We start from the raw sequence: 19,121 nt of genomic DNA, 5'->3' as shown, positions 1-19,121 counted from the left end.
GGATCTAAAGTCCAAGTCTAAACACAACGCAGTTTGGATTTAAGACTGGTAGAGTGTTCAAGAAGCAACAGAATCTGAATGAATTCACCTTCCATGTCACTAACTCTCAAAACCAAATTATTTATTCAAACATTTACTTTGATTTACTTTTGTTATTGGTCCACAACAAGATGTTGCTGTGTAATCCAGTGTGACATTTTTTTAAATTTGCCAAGGTGTAAGCAAGCACTTTTTCTGCCTTGATTCCAATAGTTAAAAGATTTAAAATTTTTCAAAACTGTAAGCAACTTGGCCCAGCACTTGTTTACTCCTTATTTCAACTCCTGCTTCGTGCCTATAAAACTTGTTGAAACATGAAGATTTATATCCATAAAACTTCCAGTTCCTGACAGGACTGAACGGAAACTCTGATGACATAACTAGCAACCAGAATGCTGCAGTGTCTCCCACAAGGGGTATTGTTGAGCTAGTGCAGCAAATGGAAAAGACAATCTTGCTGTGGTGCTCATGTCTGCATCTCAGTCACACAGAGTGCTGGGCACTCCTCGGAGATGCTGTATTGACTAGGAACATCCAGGCAAGAATGGGTGAAAAACCCAAAGAAGGCAATGAGCTAGGATGTTTGGGTGGCCAAGGCAGAAAACTTTTAAAAGGCCAAACACAAAAAGTGAGATATACTGGAGCCAAACTGCAGAAGACCTCATAGGCAAAAAACCCTGGAGTTTAACTAGGTCAGATCACACAGTCCTTGATCAAAGAATATTTCCCACTGGCTGGTTAGGGCAGTTGCTCAACACTGTGGAGAAGACTGAGTACTGTCTTGCACAATGACAAATCATTCCAGCTGATTAAAAAAGCATATCTGACAAGAATTCTGCCCAGTATTTCTTGTCCCCAAGGATCACTGTAAGGAAATAAGGCGATTCTTGAAGGTACCAGAGGGATATGACTCACAAGCTTTGGGAGGAACCCGTAATTTATTGTGCTCACCTCTGCAATAGCGTCCATCAGATGCTAACTGGAACCCTGGTTTACAAATGCATTTAAAACTGCCATCTTCATTGATGCACATCCCATTGAGGCACATGTTCCTTATGCTGCATTCATCCATATCTGAAAATGTACATAATAGACATAATGCTCATAATGTTTAAGTAAAAGAACTCTTACTAATTATATCCAAAAGATAAACCTTAATTTCTTTCTTGTCAGAGGTGCATGATAATCAGAAACATATGATGGGACATACTGCACTATCCTAGAGGATGTGTCAAAGCAATGACTTCATTTTTTCATAATGAATCATTAACATATAAAGGTATGCATCCAAGAAGAGCAAAGAGAATGAAAAACAGATGAGAAACTGGACAACTTAAGAACTGCCAGTTGGTAAAAAACATAAAAAAGTAAGAAAGGTATGTAACTGAAGAAGGTGTGCAATCTTGACGTAAATAGAAGCCAGGTTAGAAGCAGCCTCCCATTTGGAATGGTAAACACAATTTTATGTTACTAAGAACACCTGAAACAGGAGGAGTAAGCATTTGTGTTTGGAGTGAAAGCTTTTGTAACCTCCATTGGATGAGTCTAAGATTTATGATGTGAAAGAATTCCCAGCACTGTGCTCAAGCATGCATTCTGTAGGCACTTTCATCATCAACTTCTATTTAGAATAAAACCTACCTCTTCCCTAGATTCAGCATGACAGGTGACACAGGAGGGTGCTTACTAATCATAGCTTCATACTAGCATTATTCATCCTCTAACCTAACGGCACAGTATGAAGGATTCAAATAGGAAAAGGTGGAGGTCCCAGACACTGCTATTCTGAACCCTGCACAGTTACTCATGCAACAACAACAACAACAAAGAGATATTTTATATCCTCTTAGTCTTTATTTCAGCCTGGCGCAAATGAAATCAGTTTTGGATGTTACATCCAAAAAAATCAGCACTATTTACCAGTTTCATCTAAAGGACCATACACAGTTACATTAAGGTGTGGCACAATGCCATGGTCTTTACTGATTAGTATGTGTGCACATGTATTCCTAAGAACAAAATTCAATGCATTACAATGCCAGAGATGAAACCGTTTCATAAGTGGATGCAACAGACATTCTGGCAACATATGCAATGGAATTAAAAATGTTTTACCAGACTGCTGATGTCCTGGTTCTTATTACTATTAGCACATGGTAAAATTTCCCTTGGTGGGAAAGGAAGAAATCAGAATCAAGTTTTTTTCCAAAATATATTAATTTCCAAATCTATTTAGTCAATATAGTTCCACAATAAGATGTTTAAAAAGCAGCTTATAGTGCTAAACTGTATCTAAAAAAGAGTCAGGAAAAACAGAGTCTTAAAATGTCTGTCTCTACCAAGGATTAACAGAATCACTACTAGCACATAAAATCACTGGATCATAATGACATTACAATATATTCGGAATCGTGCTATTTTCCTTAATATTGCAGCTGTCTTGGACAGAAATTACACTTCTAGACATGGTGTGTTTTCTTTTTACTTACAGGCTAAGTCAGACAAAAATAATTTATGATTTAAAAAAAAAAAATCGTGTATCTATCCCAACCAGGAATTTTGGCATTAAGTCTTTGAGCTGAATCACTGAGATAATATTCTGCCAAAAATGTTTCTAAGAACAGTGCTTGAAATTCCTTTAACGTATGAATAGATCATTGGGAACCCTCCCAAGGACCTTGGGAAGCATGATAAAGAACATTCTTCTTTTTCCCCCCTTTACTAAAGGTCTGGGAGGTAGGAACACATCAATTATGTTTACAAATTTTTCTTAAAACAGTTTTTATGGGTCAGACCAGACTGCATCTACATAAAACACATTGCTAGTCACCCAGTAAGATCCCATAAAGCATGCTGTTAAACACACAGTAAAATCAGGCAGCATGTGACTTGCGCTCCGTTTTAAAATGTACCACTCCCATCAAAGAAACTGCATTTTGCGATAGTGGTATGTGCTATTTCTCCTGCTGGACAGACATCCCGTTGAGGATTGCCAAGCCAAGGCTCCAGAACTGGCTGCAAAAGACAGTTTACTTGCCCTCCCAGATACAGCAAAAGGTATTTAGAAATTTGATTCCTTGTTCCTTCCCTTCCCCCCCACCAGAGGTCCTCTTCTTTTTCATTGACGTGAATAACCTCTTGCAACTGTAATTACTCATACAGAATAACTTCAGAAAAGTCTTACCTTCACAGTTTTTCCCATCAGCTGCCACTTGAAAGCCAGCATTACACACACAGTGAAAACTGCCATCTGTATTTATGCATCGTCCATTATTACAAATACGTCCATTCTGTAAACATTCGTCAATGTCTGAAAGCCAACCGAAAAAAAACATTTGGGGGGTTTTCTTTTTTATACTCACGAGGAATTTTTCCTATTTCCCCTTCCCCTAGGCTTTTAACCCTACATGGAAACTATATTCACCTGAAAAATTATTTATTTTGATTTCCATAACCGAACATTATGGGGGTGGAAAATGTTCATCAGCTTGAAATTTCAAGTTGCTGTGACAGAATTTCAGTGAACATTACCCTGCAGCTTGCTCAAACAAGAATCAGATCCTTTTAATTGGTTTTTTTTTTTCCATTTTTGTTCATCATGAATAGATGTTTACTGAAGTTTAACTTAACAATAGCTAACCACTGAAGGAAAGATGGGGGAATCTTGTCTTTTGCTGTAAGATAACAGGAAAGTTTGAGACTTTCCCACCTCAGAAGATATTTCTCCTGCTTATTTTATATTTGAAACATCAGCTCCTCATTTCCCTCTCTCTGCAGGAGGTGCTTGGCAAAGGCTCTGGAGGACCTGAATAGTGATATCACACGAGACTGGCAGCTCTCCCTCTCCTCCAAACGAGGGGAGAGGAGATGCTGAGACAGACTGTCTAGACATTTTTCAGATTGCTCAGTGTTCTCCATCAAGGCCTGGACCATCTCCCAGAGATTCCTGCACACAGGGGACTCTGCTCACAGAGATCTCAACTAGCCCATACAGACCTATCTATCGTGCAACCACGCTGCCTTCCCAAATATCCTGGGGGTGCCCTTCCCCAGGCCCTCTCCACAGAAGTGCGCTGCTGTGCTTCAGGAAGAAGAAGAGCACAGGGTGTCCTCCCAAGTGCCCCTGTTCTCTAGACACCTATCTGAGAGGGAACTGATGCCTCTCAAAATTGTGAACCCATATTTGCTTTCTTAGCAGCGCTGTAGTTCTGGGAAGCTGCTAAGAAATCCCTGAAAACAACTGTTTTGGAAACAAGCAACCAGGCCAGCAGAGGCAAGAGCTACTCAAGTGACAGCTCACTGCAGTGGCAGCTTGCAGCCCTCCTGACTTCCAGCAAAAGCATACAGGCTTGATAAACGAGCATCATTGATCAGCAATGCATGAAATTGAGTTTTCTCTCTGCTCAGTCCCTTTCCCCTCACTTTTGTGGCACTCAGTTGTACCTGAGCCTGGCTTCAGCTACTTCACCAACTTTCTTCCTTAGGACAGGCAAAAATGCTACAGCATCTCAAGAGTTTTCTGGCCTTTTAGTTTTTAGAGTTGATTAGGATTTGTACTTCTATGCATCAGATGCCATTTAAATCATGGTGCAGAAAATTAACACAGAATCTCATTGTTCTTTATGTACACACAGCTGGCCAGAGACCCACCACTAGTTTGTTATATTTCTAATTTTTGAATTATGAAATAACATTGTGGTGGGTTTCCCCCACCCACCCAGAGAAACTTGCAAAAATCAAAGCTCCCTTCTCAATGAAATGTCCGTAATTGCTGCCATCTCCATGTAAGGTCTGACCCCCTCCTCTCAGAAATGTCAGGTAGATTATAGTAAGAACTTAGCTATTAAAGCTTTGACTCCCATACACTCATAGCTAATCATCACAACATTTCACCTTTTTTTTAGGTCCATTTTACATCTCTCCTTCTGCAATTGAAAAGCATTTTTTGTTTGATCACTAATCATAATGTGACAACCTTATTCATCTGTCTCAAATTAACATTAATTCAGCCAAACTCTTACTAGATTAAAAGGGATCCTAGTAACAGTTGAATCAGTAGCTTGCAATACAGATTGCAATGTTCAATCAGACACCTATCAGATTCATTAGGCAGAAAAAAACTCTCCCATGGAACCTCAGAGGAAGGAATAAACAAACATCTGGTCATTATGGAGACATTTTTCAAGAATGGATGTAAGGAATACATTTGCAAAAGCATATCAGCACAGACACATTTGTGTATGCAAAAAGTAAAACCTCAACATACAAAGTAGTCATGCAAAGTAATTTTACAGCAAATGCTGATTTTGGCAGGCACCAGTGATATATGCATATTTTGCCAAATGCACCCCACTAGCCTTTTTCTTTTCCCTAAACTGGTCCTAAAAATTCCTTCAGAAAACAAAGATTCTGCACATCCCAGCATTTTCTGAACTGCCTGTCAAGCAAGCACAGTTCCCATAGACTGCAAAGGAACTGCTAAGTGACCACACTTTAATGCCATTAAGCTACTGGGCTTCTGACAACCATGTGTTTGTGTAATGAATCAGTCAAATTAAAAGCGTGTGACAAAAATGACTCATGAGTAAATTCATCACCGCTGAGACTCCACTTCAGCACTCCTTCACCACTAGTCAGCTGAACTATGAAGATGCTTCCGCAACATGGCTGTTTGGCAGCAATTAGATCAAATACTCCCAGCAACATGCAGCAGTGGTGCTGGCTCTGCATGTCCTCCTGGATTGGAGTAAGCTTCCGTACCACAAATACCTTTCTGATTCACAAAGTGAAGGAAAAAAAAAAAAATCACACTAATACAGATAGCTTTCTTCTGGCTTTTTAGAAACTCCATGCTTCAGAATGAGTGAATGCTCAAGGAACCCTCCTCTTAGTGTAGAAAGCAAAATATGAAGACAAGCTGGGACTCTGAGCATTCAAACATCCTGTTTCATTTAGATGCTTCATTTCTTATGGAATATCCAAGTAGTCATTCATTCTCCTGCCAGAAGTCTCTCATTATGACTTAACTATAAAGGATTACATCCACCTTTACAGTCAAATTCCCACCCCAGGACAGTTTGGGAGCCACAGAGCCCTGACACAGGGATGACCACTGAGGAGCTATGAGTTCCCCACTCCCATAGGAAGACAGGATGAAGACTGTCAAGACTACTGCTGAGCCTGGTCTTCAGAATACCACTAATGGGTATTCTACAGCTTCCCCACCTAGACCTTCCCAGTGTTTCACTAGTTTTCCATACCTTATTTAAGTTTTCATTGCTGTAATTTATGTTTAGTTTTTTCTCTGACAGCGGGCAGGGACAACACATGAGCATTGTACTCTTACACTTACCCACTGGAAGACTTCCCTCCACCTCTCTTAGACTTTTAACAGTCTTTTACAGGTAAAGGATTTTTCCAAAGAAGGGATGTTTAATTGTCCTTGAGATTCTCAAGAAGCAAAAGAAAAAATGTCTCAGGTGTTTACAAAAAAGAGGAGGGAGAAGGAGGGAGGGAGAAGGAGGGAGGGAGGGAGAAGGAGGGAGGGGAAAAAAAAGATGTCTCTTCCACTTAAAAGGCACAAATGGTGCCAAGATACTTTCAGCAGAAGACAAAATGTCTTTCTTCATAACCCAGTCTGTGAACAGCCAGCTCAGGCAGGTTAATAATTTTTATTGCCATATCTGATTTACTTTTTTAAAAACCCTCATATTTAACACGTCTGTTAAATTTTGCTTCAAAACTATTTTCCCTCCTGGTATGTATACAATAGTACAAATATGGCTATAAAACCATAATTTACCTCGGCACTCTGTTCTGGTTGGCGTGCTTTGATATCCTATACGACACTGGCATATGTAGGATCCCTGGGTGTTCACACAGTCTCCACTGATGCATGGATTCTTTTCACATTCATCAACATCTGTAGAACACAGACAATATATTTTTATTAAGACATTAGTTGAAAGTTATTCAGGTCTGTAGGTGTATTTTATTGTTTTGTAGTTGGAGAAATAGTGTGCTTCAATCTGAAAGGAAAGGGGACACCACGAATTCCCAGTAAAAGGATCCCATGTTCTAAGCTAAGCAGGAGATGGGAAAAACGAGGACTCAACAAAAAAATATCGCATGTGTGAGAGGTATAGAGGCCTTAATTCCACATCTCCACATTCCTATCCCCGCTGGGAAGACAGATTTTGACAGAAGCAAAATCTTACATGTAAGAGACAACTGAGCCTTGCTCCTATCATCAAGCCCTGGCTGAGTTCCAAAACTAAAGGGCTCAAGAGCCCAACAAGATACTCCTGATGAGCTGAAAGAGGACTTGTAAATCTTACTAAGCCCAAGACCATGATTGTTTTTTTGTTTGGTTGTTTTTTTTTTTTTAAACAATAGGTTATTTGCATACTCAAAGAGCTGGTAGCATTTTAAAGAGGCCATTTGCAAACACTAATAAACACATTATAGTCACAGGTTAGTAAAATAAGAAATTCTTCTGTATAATTTTGTGGCAAGTTACAAGATTTGTTAAATATTGTATTAAAGGCAAAACTGCTGTAAAAATAAGTTTGCAGTTGAAAGCAATTAGTTCTTGGACGTCTATTTACTGGGGGTTTTTTTGGAGGGGGGGTGGTTTTATTTAAGAACTCAGAGTTATTACATTGTGTGGAAAAAAATTTTTTTTCTTTAAAACAAAATTCCCCTCTGTGATTTACAGCAGAAAACCACATACCAATGCATTCCCCTCTAACATCCAGTTGGAATCCTTTGTTGCACTCGCAGCGGTAGCTCCCAGGAGTGGGAATACAGCGCCCATTAAGGCAGAGATGTCGGAACAGTTGGCAATAGTCAGTGAAGTTCACCGGCAAGATCACTGAAATAACAGAGTTGGAAAAATATTTTAATAGTTCATCATAATAATTTTTGGTAATCTGCAACTTGTGCAGCATTTTCCATTAAAAGTCAACATTTACCTTCCATCACAATGTGAATTACATAGTAAAACCAGCACTGGAGAGAGAAAATGGCACTTTGACTCTTAGAGATTTGTCTGAAAACAGCTAGCAACCACTGATTTTTTTTCATTGTGGCAAGTCTGATCCTGTTTTCCTCTTTTGCAGGACAAAAGAGGAGAGTCTGCTCATACCTAGTGGTAAAGTGGGTACGTGGCACTGCAGGGACTCTACTAAAAGCCTACAGTAGCAGAGAGCTGGCAGACTGGTTCAGTTATCTCTGTTTTCATAGATAGCAGAGTAAGAGGCGGGCAGGGATAACCCTGGAAGGTATGCCTATACGGTCTTTGGCAGGCAGATGTGAGCTGGCTCTGTCCATGCTCCCAGCTGACCAGAAGCTGTGCAGCTACGTCAGTGCAGTGTCAGGCCTGAGTTAACATACTTTGCCTCAGACTTATTAGCTCAGCTTGGTGCTGAACCAAGGATAAATAGTTTCAGCTGGTGCCAGTGCAAGCAGAGCCTGCTTACATCTGCACAGAGCACAGGCAAAATGAATTTGTGTTTACTTGCAAAAGAGCACGTGGCTGTGCCGAAGGATTTCAGGTGGCACTGCAGACTATTCAGGCACGTAGTAAATTCCCTGAGCAAGGGACAGAATAAGGAATATATGAGTATTCTGCTCTGGCTTCCTCCTTGCTCTAGAGAAACCTAACCTATCTATGCATATCACTGAAAAAGTTTTCTTTGCATTGGCTCAGCCTCAGTGTCCAGCAGACTAGTATTTTGATTGATACACTTCCTACCTGGCCAACCAAGAGTGAGGAAAACAACCTGAAAGAAGCTGCTTTCTCCCAGCCAAGCCCTTTATGTAAGTAACTATCACAATCTAGTCAAAGAGCTATTCATGTTTCTTAATGCTGACAAGCAGCAAAGCTCACAATAGCCTTAAAATAACAGCCATGTAACTACTGCAACACATGGGCCTCAGTACAGAAAGTGAGGATGTAATTTTTGAATCCTATCTTAACAGGATAAACACTACCAATGAGGTACAGCTGCTGTAAGATACATGGTAATCAAGCTATGATTAGAAGGATATCCAGAGACTATATGTCCACATAAAGTAAGCAAAAGATACCAACAGCTGAAGGGAGCACATTGCTCCTGAGAAACACGTTTTTAAAGAAGATAAATGCAAATGGTGCAGGGAAAGGTTATTATTATTTTCTTACCATGAGGTGGTGGAGCCCGAGATGGATAGACGATTTCTGGCTGTTGAGGAGGGTAAACACCAGGAAGGAGTGGTGGAGGGATAATGTCAGGACGGCCCGGAGGAAGGTCAGGTCTTGCTGGCAGCAGAGCAGCTACTGTGCACAATTTGCGATACTCATCTGAAACATGAAAACATGAATGCTCTTTTAGACTCTTGTAGCCTTTCCATTTAATTCAACTCTCCCCCTTTTCGTAGTGTTTCACATTAGCAACAAAAACAAAACCTTAAATAATCTGGAAAATCTGAGCCTATATGTTTTATTCATAGTAACATGCTTTGTTCTCTGAGACTGCTAGTAAAAGATAACATAAATGACATTCTGGATATGAAATTGAACAGTGAGGCAGGGACCTGATCTGATAGAATCATAGAATGGTTTGGGTTGGAAACGACCTTAAAGATCATCTAGTTCCAACCCCCCTGCCATGGGCAGGGACACCTTTCACTACATCAGGTTGCTCAAAGCCCCGTCCAACCTGCCAGGGAGGGGGCAGCCACAACCTCTCTGAGCAGCCTGTGCCAGTGTCTCACCACTCTCACAGTAAAGAATTTCTTCCTAATATCTGATCTAAATCTACTTTATTTTAATCTACTTAGTCTTCTTCAGGCAAAATCTTTGATGAACTCAGTGTGAAGTTTACCTAAAGAAGGACTTTTGGACTTGATCCCAAGTTAATTTAATACAAAGCTTGCCACAGAGTTAGAAAAATACTGAACAGGGAAAGAAGCCCAGTTTCAACTGGGTTTCTTAAAAGTTAACCTCCTAAAACAAAGAAATATAAGCAATGAGGCAAAACCAATTAGAGAATGAATACACTAACACTATTTCCCTGTGAAAATGAAGTTTGCCAATAAAAGCAGAAACCAAATGAGGTGCAGTCTAAGGAGTGTAGACAAAGAGAAACCAAGTCAGGTCTACACCGAGTTCATCCTTTTCCAAGATGATGGGAAAATCATCTATTTTGCTGTAAGCACACTCTATGTTGAGTGTTATGCATTCTCCTATTGTTTATCTCTATTAGTGGCATCTGCCCTACTGCCCCACTTTTCCTCCTGCCCCCGACTCTTTTGTCTTTGGGAAGTGTGGGTTTGGAACTTGCAATCCAAAGAATGCATGCAGAGTATCACAATTAAAGACCACATTTCCAGCTGACCTAATTCATGTCCACAATTTGTGTACGCAAATAACTATTTGTGCAGCCAGTATCTTTGAACTTCAAAATTTTAAAGTTTATGGCACAACAGGGGAGAGGAATTACATAATGAAAACAAAATGCTACAGAGATGCATGAATTCCTGAAACAATATAAAAAATGAGAATTGAAAAATAAATTCAGTGTTGGGAGAACTAAGCTGGATATTTCAGCCTTCAGTACTTTCATCTCACTTCTATTTCCACCTGTAAAACACATTAGAAGCTCTTCCCGAATCACAGAGGATTTGTTAAATAAACATGGCAGCCTAAAGTTCTGCTTTTCCTGATTATGATCTTTACATTTACTTTAATGCTCTTAGGTGATCCGTTTGTTTCACGTGTCACTGCATTCCCTCTATTGTTCCTTACAGTGATTTTAATCTTTAAATCATTCCCAAGAAGATTTTACCATATTACATATTGTATTTTGTTTATTTAGGTTTCCCCCTAGCTTTCCAGTTTGCCTATTCATATGTAAGCTGAATTGAACCTCAGTGGTCTACCTGTGATAAAACAGAGACACTGAGAAACTGTATCTGTGTATGTACATACATAAATTCCAATATGCAAATGTTTGCTAATGATGGTGGTTTTAATAGTCAATACTCCAATCACACATTCTCTACAACCCACTGATCAGTCTTTGTGAAAGAAACAATACTTAGTTCTTTTTTTTACTCCAGATTGGTAATACCCGATTATCCAAAGCCAATCCACTAGGAGCCTAGGCCTCCCATGCAAAAAGAAGTCAGAGCCTTGGGGTTGCCCATGGGTTGAATGGAATTAGCACACATGAAGGGACTGCTGAGGTGAGAATTGAACACACACACGGCTGGATGCCCAAGATACCACTTTTAAAGTATTTATAGTGTCAATGGTAAACCCTGTCATTCCACATAAACAATTATTGCTGTGTTACGCAAAGAAATACAGTGCAAGCCTTTTTTATTGCAACTTTAATCTCCATGTATAATTTCTAGCAATAAACAGCGTATTTTATAGTAACATCTGGGTCTGCTGCCCACATTGAAAATGCAACCGCTTGGTTACATTATGCAGCTAGTGCTCCACTTTATATTGCAGTAAATTTCCATTTCAGAGTTAGAGAGACTTTGGGCCACTGACAGCTCTAAATTCCTCATCTTGCTTTCTCAGGATACATTAAGGCATAACTGAACTTGATTAAATAATGACAGCAATACCTTACATACATGTAAGGCCTTTCAAAGAATTTCAAAGCACTTTTGAAAAGGGTAATTTATAGTCTCAATTTATATCCCAAGTCGGGAAAAAAAAATAAAGAAAAAGCAAAAAAAAAATGTGGCATGTAACCATGATCTGGAAGACCTTGCATGGATTTATGAGTCAGGAAGTCCTGGGTTCTAGCTCCTTCTCCACCACGTCTCAGTCTGCGGTCTTGGCCAAATTACTTCACTTTTCCACCCAGTTTATTCACCAGTTAGATATGAATAATTAGAAAGTATGTAAAGAAAACAGGGACTGTGTTAAGATTGAAAGCTTTCTCCTTGTCTTTCTCTTTCAGATGAGCATCAATAGATTACACTATTTTGTCAGCATTACTCTAGGCAGTCTTGGACATTTAATATGTTTAAATATTATTGAGATAGTGACAGAACCAGGAAGCATCTTCCAAGAGTTCTGATCACAGAACTCTGCTGCAGTATTATGCAGTTTCACTCAAAGGATTAAAAACAAAAATAATAAACACTCCCATACATAGCCTCTGACAACTTCTTCAGAGTTACGCGGCTATAGTGATATGGCCCCCATTCCTCCCTAAACTCTGCACCTCCCTTACTCCCACCAATCCTTAAGTTTCTTTTATTCTTCTCCTCTAAAGCATTTCATTAGGTCTCCAGTCCTAAACAATATCAAAAACATCTTTCCTCCACTCTCTCACACTTAGTTTCACAATATGCTCACCATCTTCTCTAAATTGAGCTCTCACGTTATCTGGGGATCTCAATACACAGGGAGGTGATAAAGTACAGCTCATTTCGGTAGCAGACAGAAATCATGTTCTGTGTCAAACTTCAGGAAAAAAATGGCACCTCGGAAAGTTAGATATAAGAGGAAGGAAACCTCAGCTTTCCAATGAGAATGAAACTGCAGAGGGAACAGGGATGCATTAGAAAGCTCTATAGGAAGTAACTCGAGCCTGAAGAGGATGTTGAAAACAAAATCTGATCAGGTAAGGTCAGAATAACCAGTGTACAAAACATTAATTAGCAACAGATAAAATCCTTTGTTTACGTCTGCTTGCCCTAGCTTCCTGGAGGTCACAACCAACCTGCTGTGGGAGGCTCTGCTCTGAGCAGGTGGGTTGAACTAAATGATCTCCCAAGGTGCCCTCCAGCCTCAACCATTCTGAGTAGTTCTTTAATGAAAACATTACTGATAAAAGAAAAATCACTGCCTAATTCAGTGTTCAACCATGCTCATAAGAATACAGGTGAATTCATACCGGTGGATCTGATTGGGCACATTTCAGGAGCGGTGGCTGCACCAGAAGACCAGCATCGGCCACTGTCACAGCAACACTGCATTTTGGACAAAGGCTGGGGGAGCTGGTTGCCGCAGCGCCCGTTGGTCAGGGAAGAGAAGCAGTATCCAGGACGCACATCTACCAGGAGAAAGAAATGGATATATGTAATCATAAGTCCCATGAAGAACGTGACTTGCACAAAAGGGAAAGATCCTGTTTTTCTTGGTTGATTACATTATGGATGACATAGCACTTGCAACATTACAACAATCAAAAAACAAACGGCAGAAAAGCAGAAAAATCTGGGTAATATTTGGGCTGCTTTGGATCCAGGTGTAACACCTCCTGTGAGAAAGCTGAAGTGAAATATGGAATAGCAATAAATTAATGGAGGCAAAAATAGAATAGAAACATGCATTCAGTATATAATAAAATATGCTTCTGTGCCCTCAAAGAAAAATTGTAGTGTCATCTCTATTAAAGATAGTACCGGATCAATTCTGTTTAAGCTCTAATTTGAAAGCCACTGATGAACAGCAGTAAACTTACAGCACTGCAGCTCTCAAAGCATTAATTAACTTTTTATTAGTCATGGCTTCCCCAGCTGAAGTATGTAGTGATTTGACAAGACATAGGCTTGCAGGCAAGAAAGAGCAACACAGCTTTAACTGGTGCCATCACATTGTTTATGGAGATGTGCTGGCTTCCTGTCTGAAAAGGGTAAGCACGTGCTGTACAGAGAACTTCTTGTACCCAGTTTTCATACACTCAGCTCTAACAACATTGCACAGAGATCCCCAAGCTTAGAAAAGGGAGAGAAAATGTGGATGGGAGCAAAATAAAAAAAAAAAAAAAAATTAAATCTTGTGATAAAATCTGAAGCTCTGAGCAATTGTTTCACAATATGTCAAACTCAATATAAGCTGTGGTGTGATTTGACACTGCACAATAAACCAGACCAAGTTTGTTTCTAAAATACATGAACATTTGCTGTCAAAATGTAGAGGAAAAAGTTGCAGATAGAACCTTACAACAGCAGACACCATTCCCTAAAGAAACAGTATCTCAGTTATCCAGGGCATGGTGGATCCATCTGTCTAGTAACAGTGCTTTCCAGTTTACTAGCTATTCTAGTGGATATAAAAAAAAGCAGGGAAGTTTCTTATTATTTTGAGGAAATTGATATATAGTGATATGTTGGGAGAGTCTGTGATGGTTCTGCCTTTTATTAGCTGGAACCCTGAACACGGATATTACTGGCAGTACGGCTAAAAGAGTCAGTTGGCCTTTGCTTCCAAATTTTAGTTAGTTCACTCGAATTATCATATAATGGAAATCTGAAATGGAGGGGGAAAAAAAAATTACCCAGTTCTATGACTGGTCCTCCATTTTCTCTTGGCACCCAACTAAACTGCCAAACACATACACTCCTTAATCTACCATTTTAAAAATCAAATAAAGCTCTGATGCAAACTGTTCCCTGGAGAGAAAACTGTTCTTCTGTATCCCTGGAGAGATATTCACATTCTTGGTGGGGTGGTGGGGTGGATGGTAAGGAAGTCAGTCTTCTAACAGATCCTATCATCATCCTCTGCAATTCATCCTTGTTTTTTGGTCACTACCAAGTTTTGAAACATTTAAAATCAGTAATGGGCAGAAGCGGAAAAAGGATCTACATGGGATCTGTGCAAGCACACAATGTGCCATAAAAAGATAAACACACAGCAAACATCTTTGTCTACCTACGGGTGTAAGAGCTTATCCAAAAGCCACATCATTTTCAGAAAAAGACAGTAGGTTTGTGAGAAAAAATGCTAAATCTTTCCAAATTCCTAATCAAAAGAGATTCTTTTTTTCCTCTTTCCAAATGGTAAAACACACAAATAAGGGCAAGAACAGCAGGAAACAACTTTTTCACCATTTCAGCTTTTAATATTTTAATATTTTTGACTAAAAAAATACAGTATTTTGAAAAGGCAAAAAATCACCACGAAAATAACTTTCAAGAAAAATGTGCCTCTTGAAAAAAAATAAAAAATAAAAAGCCATCAAAAAGTAACACTGACCAAATAAATTTGTGCCAGCTGGAAGTATGGGCTAGCAGCTTTCTTCATAGCACATTTCAAGTACTTGGGTTGAGATGTCCTGCTCTTGTTTCTGCTCTCCAGCTCTCAGAGATATTATCTTTGCTTTGTCTATTCTAATTTTTAAGGTTTGTAATAATGGAACTCCCGGTTCTTCCTTTGGATGTTTGGCTCCAGTTCTGCTCAGTTTGAGTCCCATAAGGGATACATTTCTCAGAAGCACTTCCTCATCTCTAACAGAATAGACACGTTCAGCTAACACTTTTCACTTAAGACAGGCACATTGTAATTAAATCAAGATTACATGTTTTGCCCAGCTCGAATACAGATTTGGGCTCTGTCCTTGTTAATATGGCAACTATGCAGTCTGCATATTAGACATGAATCCAAAATATCTGCAGATAATTAATAGTGCTTCCCATTTAGCACGTTTTGCCTTGGGACACAAAGCCAAAAATTTAATGATGGCTCATAGTCTGGCATATTACTTAACACAGCCTGTCATCATTTAAATACCCAATTCTTTAGTTGAACTACTTTAGCCTACAAATACAGAGGGTAAAAAAGGCTGGAAAACTGCAGGAATATAACATGGGTGGGAATGTCGGGCAGTCCTGACTAAGCAATGACTGTAAGAAGTATAAAGCCAACGGAAGTTGGGCATCTCTAGAATTTTTTTCTAAAAGAAAGGTGACTCTCCTTCATCAATATTAAGTACAAGCAGCAACCAATGATTTAATGATCCACAGTCATTTAGGAGCTATTCATCTGAAGCAATAAAAGTAGCTCCCAGTGGCATGGACCCAATCTACCAAAATGCTGTTCTTGGTAACAGAAGAAATATAGTTCATTTTTCACAACCTGCAGAAATAGAATGGCATCATTCAAAATGAATCATAACCCAAACTACTTCCAGATCTCTTGGGGAAGTTAATAACATTTGGTACTTTTGTCTGTGAAGTAGGTTTTTTTTTTTCAATTTTTTCCCAAATGATTTTTTCCCAAAGGTACTACACAGGGTGCTCTCTTGAACCCCAGTGCTGGCACTGTGTTTTGAGCCTTTAAATAAACGAGCCAAAACTGAGGAAATACATCTTCCATTTGATTCTCAAATTACAATAACTGCTCAAAATTCAGCACTAGCAGTGAAAAAAGAAATTACTGCATAAGAATTAGGAAAAAAAATTAATTGAATACTTGACCTGCTTCAGAGCAGGCTGTATGTTTCCCAGAAGCAGTAAGTGCTAACACTACTCTTTCATGGCTTTGGCACTTGCAGTGACAGTCTTTTAATTCATACAGTCCTTTGGTTCCTGATCTGGACTTTGGAAGACAGGTTCCTGACCTGTCACAGTGAAAGCCTAAAAGAACAGTACTGGCAAATCATCAATATCATGAAAGCAGATACAAATGTCCCACACCTGTGTTATCACACTACTTCCTTTAATGAAAAATATCTGCATTAAGGTCACAACACTTAGAATGAGGAAGAGAAAGCTGTTTGGTGTGATCACCTTCTTTCTCAAGTATATCTGCTTTTCTAAATGACTGCTGAATATAACTTGAGAGCAAGAATATCGAGGAGATGTGTTAAACAAGTTCTGCCCACTTTAAGGCAACAAATACAGCATAACCGAAAAAACGTGTAAGAAAAATGAAAGTGAAGGTCACAACAAAGGGGGAAAGAGGAAACACATGCTGCAAACAGAAAACTCATTTCGGAATACGTATATAGACACATGATGTACTTCTACATAAAAGAAGGATTTCAAGATCACGAGTTGAAATACATTTCTGGTATGCTGTTACCCACCTTAGATATTCATGAATGTTCATAACACCGACCGTCTTATTATTTACAGGATTCTACTCACCTATGCACTTTAAGCCATCAGGAGCTGTATAAAACCCTGGAGGACACTTGCAGAAGTAACTGCTAACTGTGTTCGAACACTCTCCTCCATCACAGATTCCAGGAATGGTGCTGCATTCATCAATATCTTCAAGGCAAAAAGAGAAGCAGGGGCAGGTTAGCTAAATTAGTTCTGACACAAGAATAGGTATTTTATAATCAGTATTAATGACCAAATTCAGTGTGGTCTGAAATCTCCCCTAACTTATGTACTAGGGTAGAGGCAGCAGTTTTGAATCAGGATCTTCTGTTAGGCATCTTATAAACACAAGTGACACAGAACCTAAGAAAATATCGTATCTGTAAATTGTAAAAAGCTAGGGAGTTCATTTTACTGCTTAATAATGATGGATGAAAATCTTAAACTGCAGAGGGGATTTACTAACGGTAAGTAAGCCGTAATCCCTCCAGTTTGAATTCTGCACACTAGAATTAAGAAAACTATCATGGAACCTGTAACGACCACAGTGATCAGGAGCTTAACCGTTATGTCACATGGTATCTCCAGCAGCACAGCATCTCCTGGCACCATACTGAGGCAGTGGTTCAATACTGACTCAAAGGGAAGCGTAGCACCTACTGAATTGCCCATCCTTCTTACCACACTTGGGTTTTTCTTGGAAATCCCCCATATAAAAGCAATGAGCAGCTAGGCACCATTTAACTAATTCAACCTGACAGGATTATACCTCAAAGCAGGATGACTGCAGGCAGCAAAAACTACCTTTCTTGGCTTTCTCCACTAAGTGAAATATCTACTGCAGAAGTCAGGCAATGTCCACAATTCCTCCTAGATTTTGTCAGCAATTTAAAAATAAAAGTCCGTATCATGAATTTCTTCCCTAACGAATCTCAATCCATATACTAAATCATCATCATAGATCCAATACGGAAAAATTTTCAAAGTCTACAGAAAAAACCTAACAGATACCTTCTTAATACCTGATCATAGCTGTACACATGAACAGAGGGAACTTGAAGGGTTTCTTCCACAGCTAGGAGTTTATGTTATCTACAGTCATGTGAATAACAACCTACGCCAGCCCCAATTGCTCCTTAATTACCATCAGTAGCCCGCCTGTGATGTGTAGTTACTTTCCCCTTGGTTTCCAGTGACTGTCTTAACAATGCAGCTGTATCTACTTAGCAGTGCTCTCATCTTCTAGGAACCTGGAGTCCAGCTGAGCTAAAAATCAGCTCGCTTTTTTCCATGGTACCTACAAGAATCAGCAAAGCAGAGCATAAAGGGAGGTTATTCTCTAGAGTGATCAGTGACAACTGCCTGTCACAGCCATGTACAATCACCCAGTTGCTCTCCCGACAGGGAGAATCCAGCCAGAAATAATGGCATCACAGGACTCTATCCAACCTCTCCCTCCAGAGATCTACAAAGAGATAGACACATGGCTGTAATAATGACTTCACCAACCACAAAAATTTCTGAGATGAAATACTGCAACACCACCCAACACGCCAAGGCAAGGACTGAATAATATCGTAGTCATTAAAAATGATTGGAGGAATTTAAATGTAATGCCTAAATTGGAATTTGACCCCAACAGATGGGGTAACACCCAAAATCCCACAGGACTGTTAATGGGTGTTTTAGCAAGTAGAGTGGATCTCTGTTCTACTTCTCCTGTGAAGACGGTAATATAAAAATTCAGTGATATAAAAATTATCAATTTCTCTTCCCCTAGGTAAAGCACTGGATGCTTTAATACCTTTGTGGCCCCTTGCCTTTGCAGGAAAGGAGCGGAAGGACTCGGGTGGCATACAGATAACCAGACCTTGCATCCTAAGCAGTGCGGGGCTTTGGGCCCCCTGTGCACACATTCTTCCCCAGCATCTTGCTAGCTGTCGTGATGTGGGTCTCATTCCTCGCTTGGGTGTGTGAGAGGGGTGTGACTTTTTGTTCAGTGCTACTTCAAGGGTGTTGCCAAAGCCTCAAGTCCGAGTGCCCTGGGAGCACTGCTAAGAGACTTCTGGCTTCTGCTCCAGGATTATACTCCACAGGAGTCCCAAAAGTCTCAGTGACAAAAAATGTGGAAATTGAATTTTGGTCTGAATAAAGCCCTTAATTAACAGAGAAAAATGCAGTCGTAAATGGATCAGATTCAAGCACTTTCTGACTCAAATTCACCAATGTTTATCTTAAAG

The 19,121-nt window shown here is 39.6% G+C and overlaps 1 protein-coding gene across 1 annotated transcript in view; it reads right to left on the bottom strand.

Annotated features, from left to right (window-relative positions):
* The window catches only part of FBN1 (fibrillin 1), a 160,569-nt gene that overhangs the window by 76,820 nt on the left and 64,628 nt on the right, over positions 1–19,121 (bottom strand). The window contains exons 9-15 of the mRNA XM_074880361.1: positions 16,924–17,049; positions 12,945–13,103; positions 9,224–9,382; positions 7,772–7,912; positions 6,842–6,961; positions 3,224–3,349; positions 991–1,113 (exon numbers count right to left, since the gene is read on the bottom strand). Of these exons, the coding sequence (XP_074736462.1) occupies positions 991–1,113; positions 3,224–3,349; positions 6,842–6,961; positions 7,772–7,912; positions 9,224–9,382; positions 12,945–13,103; positions 16,924–17,049 (954 nt within the window). The remainder of the gene's footprint in view (positions 1–990; positions 1,114–3,223; positions 3,350–6,841; positions 6,962–7,771; positions 7,913–9,223; positions 9,383–12,944; positions 13,104–16,923; positions 17,050–19,121) is intronic.

This window comes from Strix uralensis, chromosome 11 (genome assembly GCF_047716275.1).
Source record: "Strix uralensis isolate ZFMK-TIS-50842 chromosome 11, bStrUra1, whole genome shotgun sequence".
NCBI classification, from domain to species: Eukaryota; Metazoa; Chordata; class Aves; order Strigiformes; family Strigidae; genus Strix; species Strix uralensis.
Note: the sequence above shows the minus strand (reverse complement) of the source record. Positions and strands in the feature narration are given on the sequence as shown.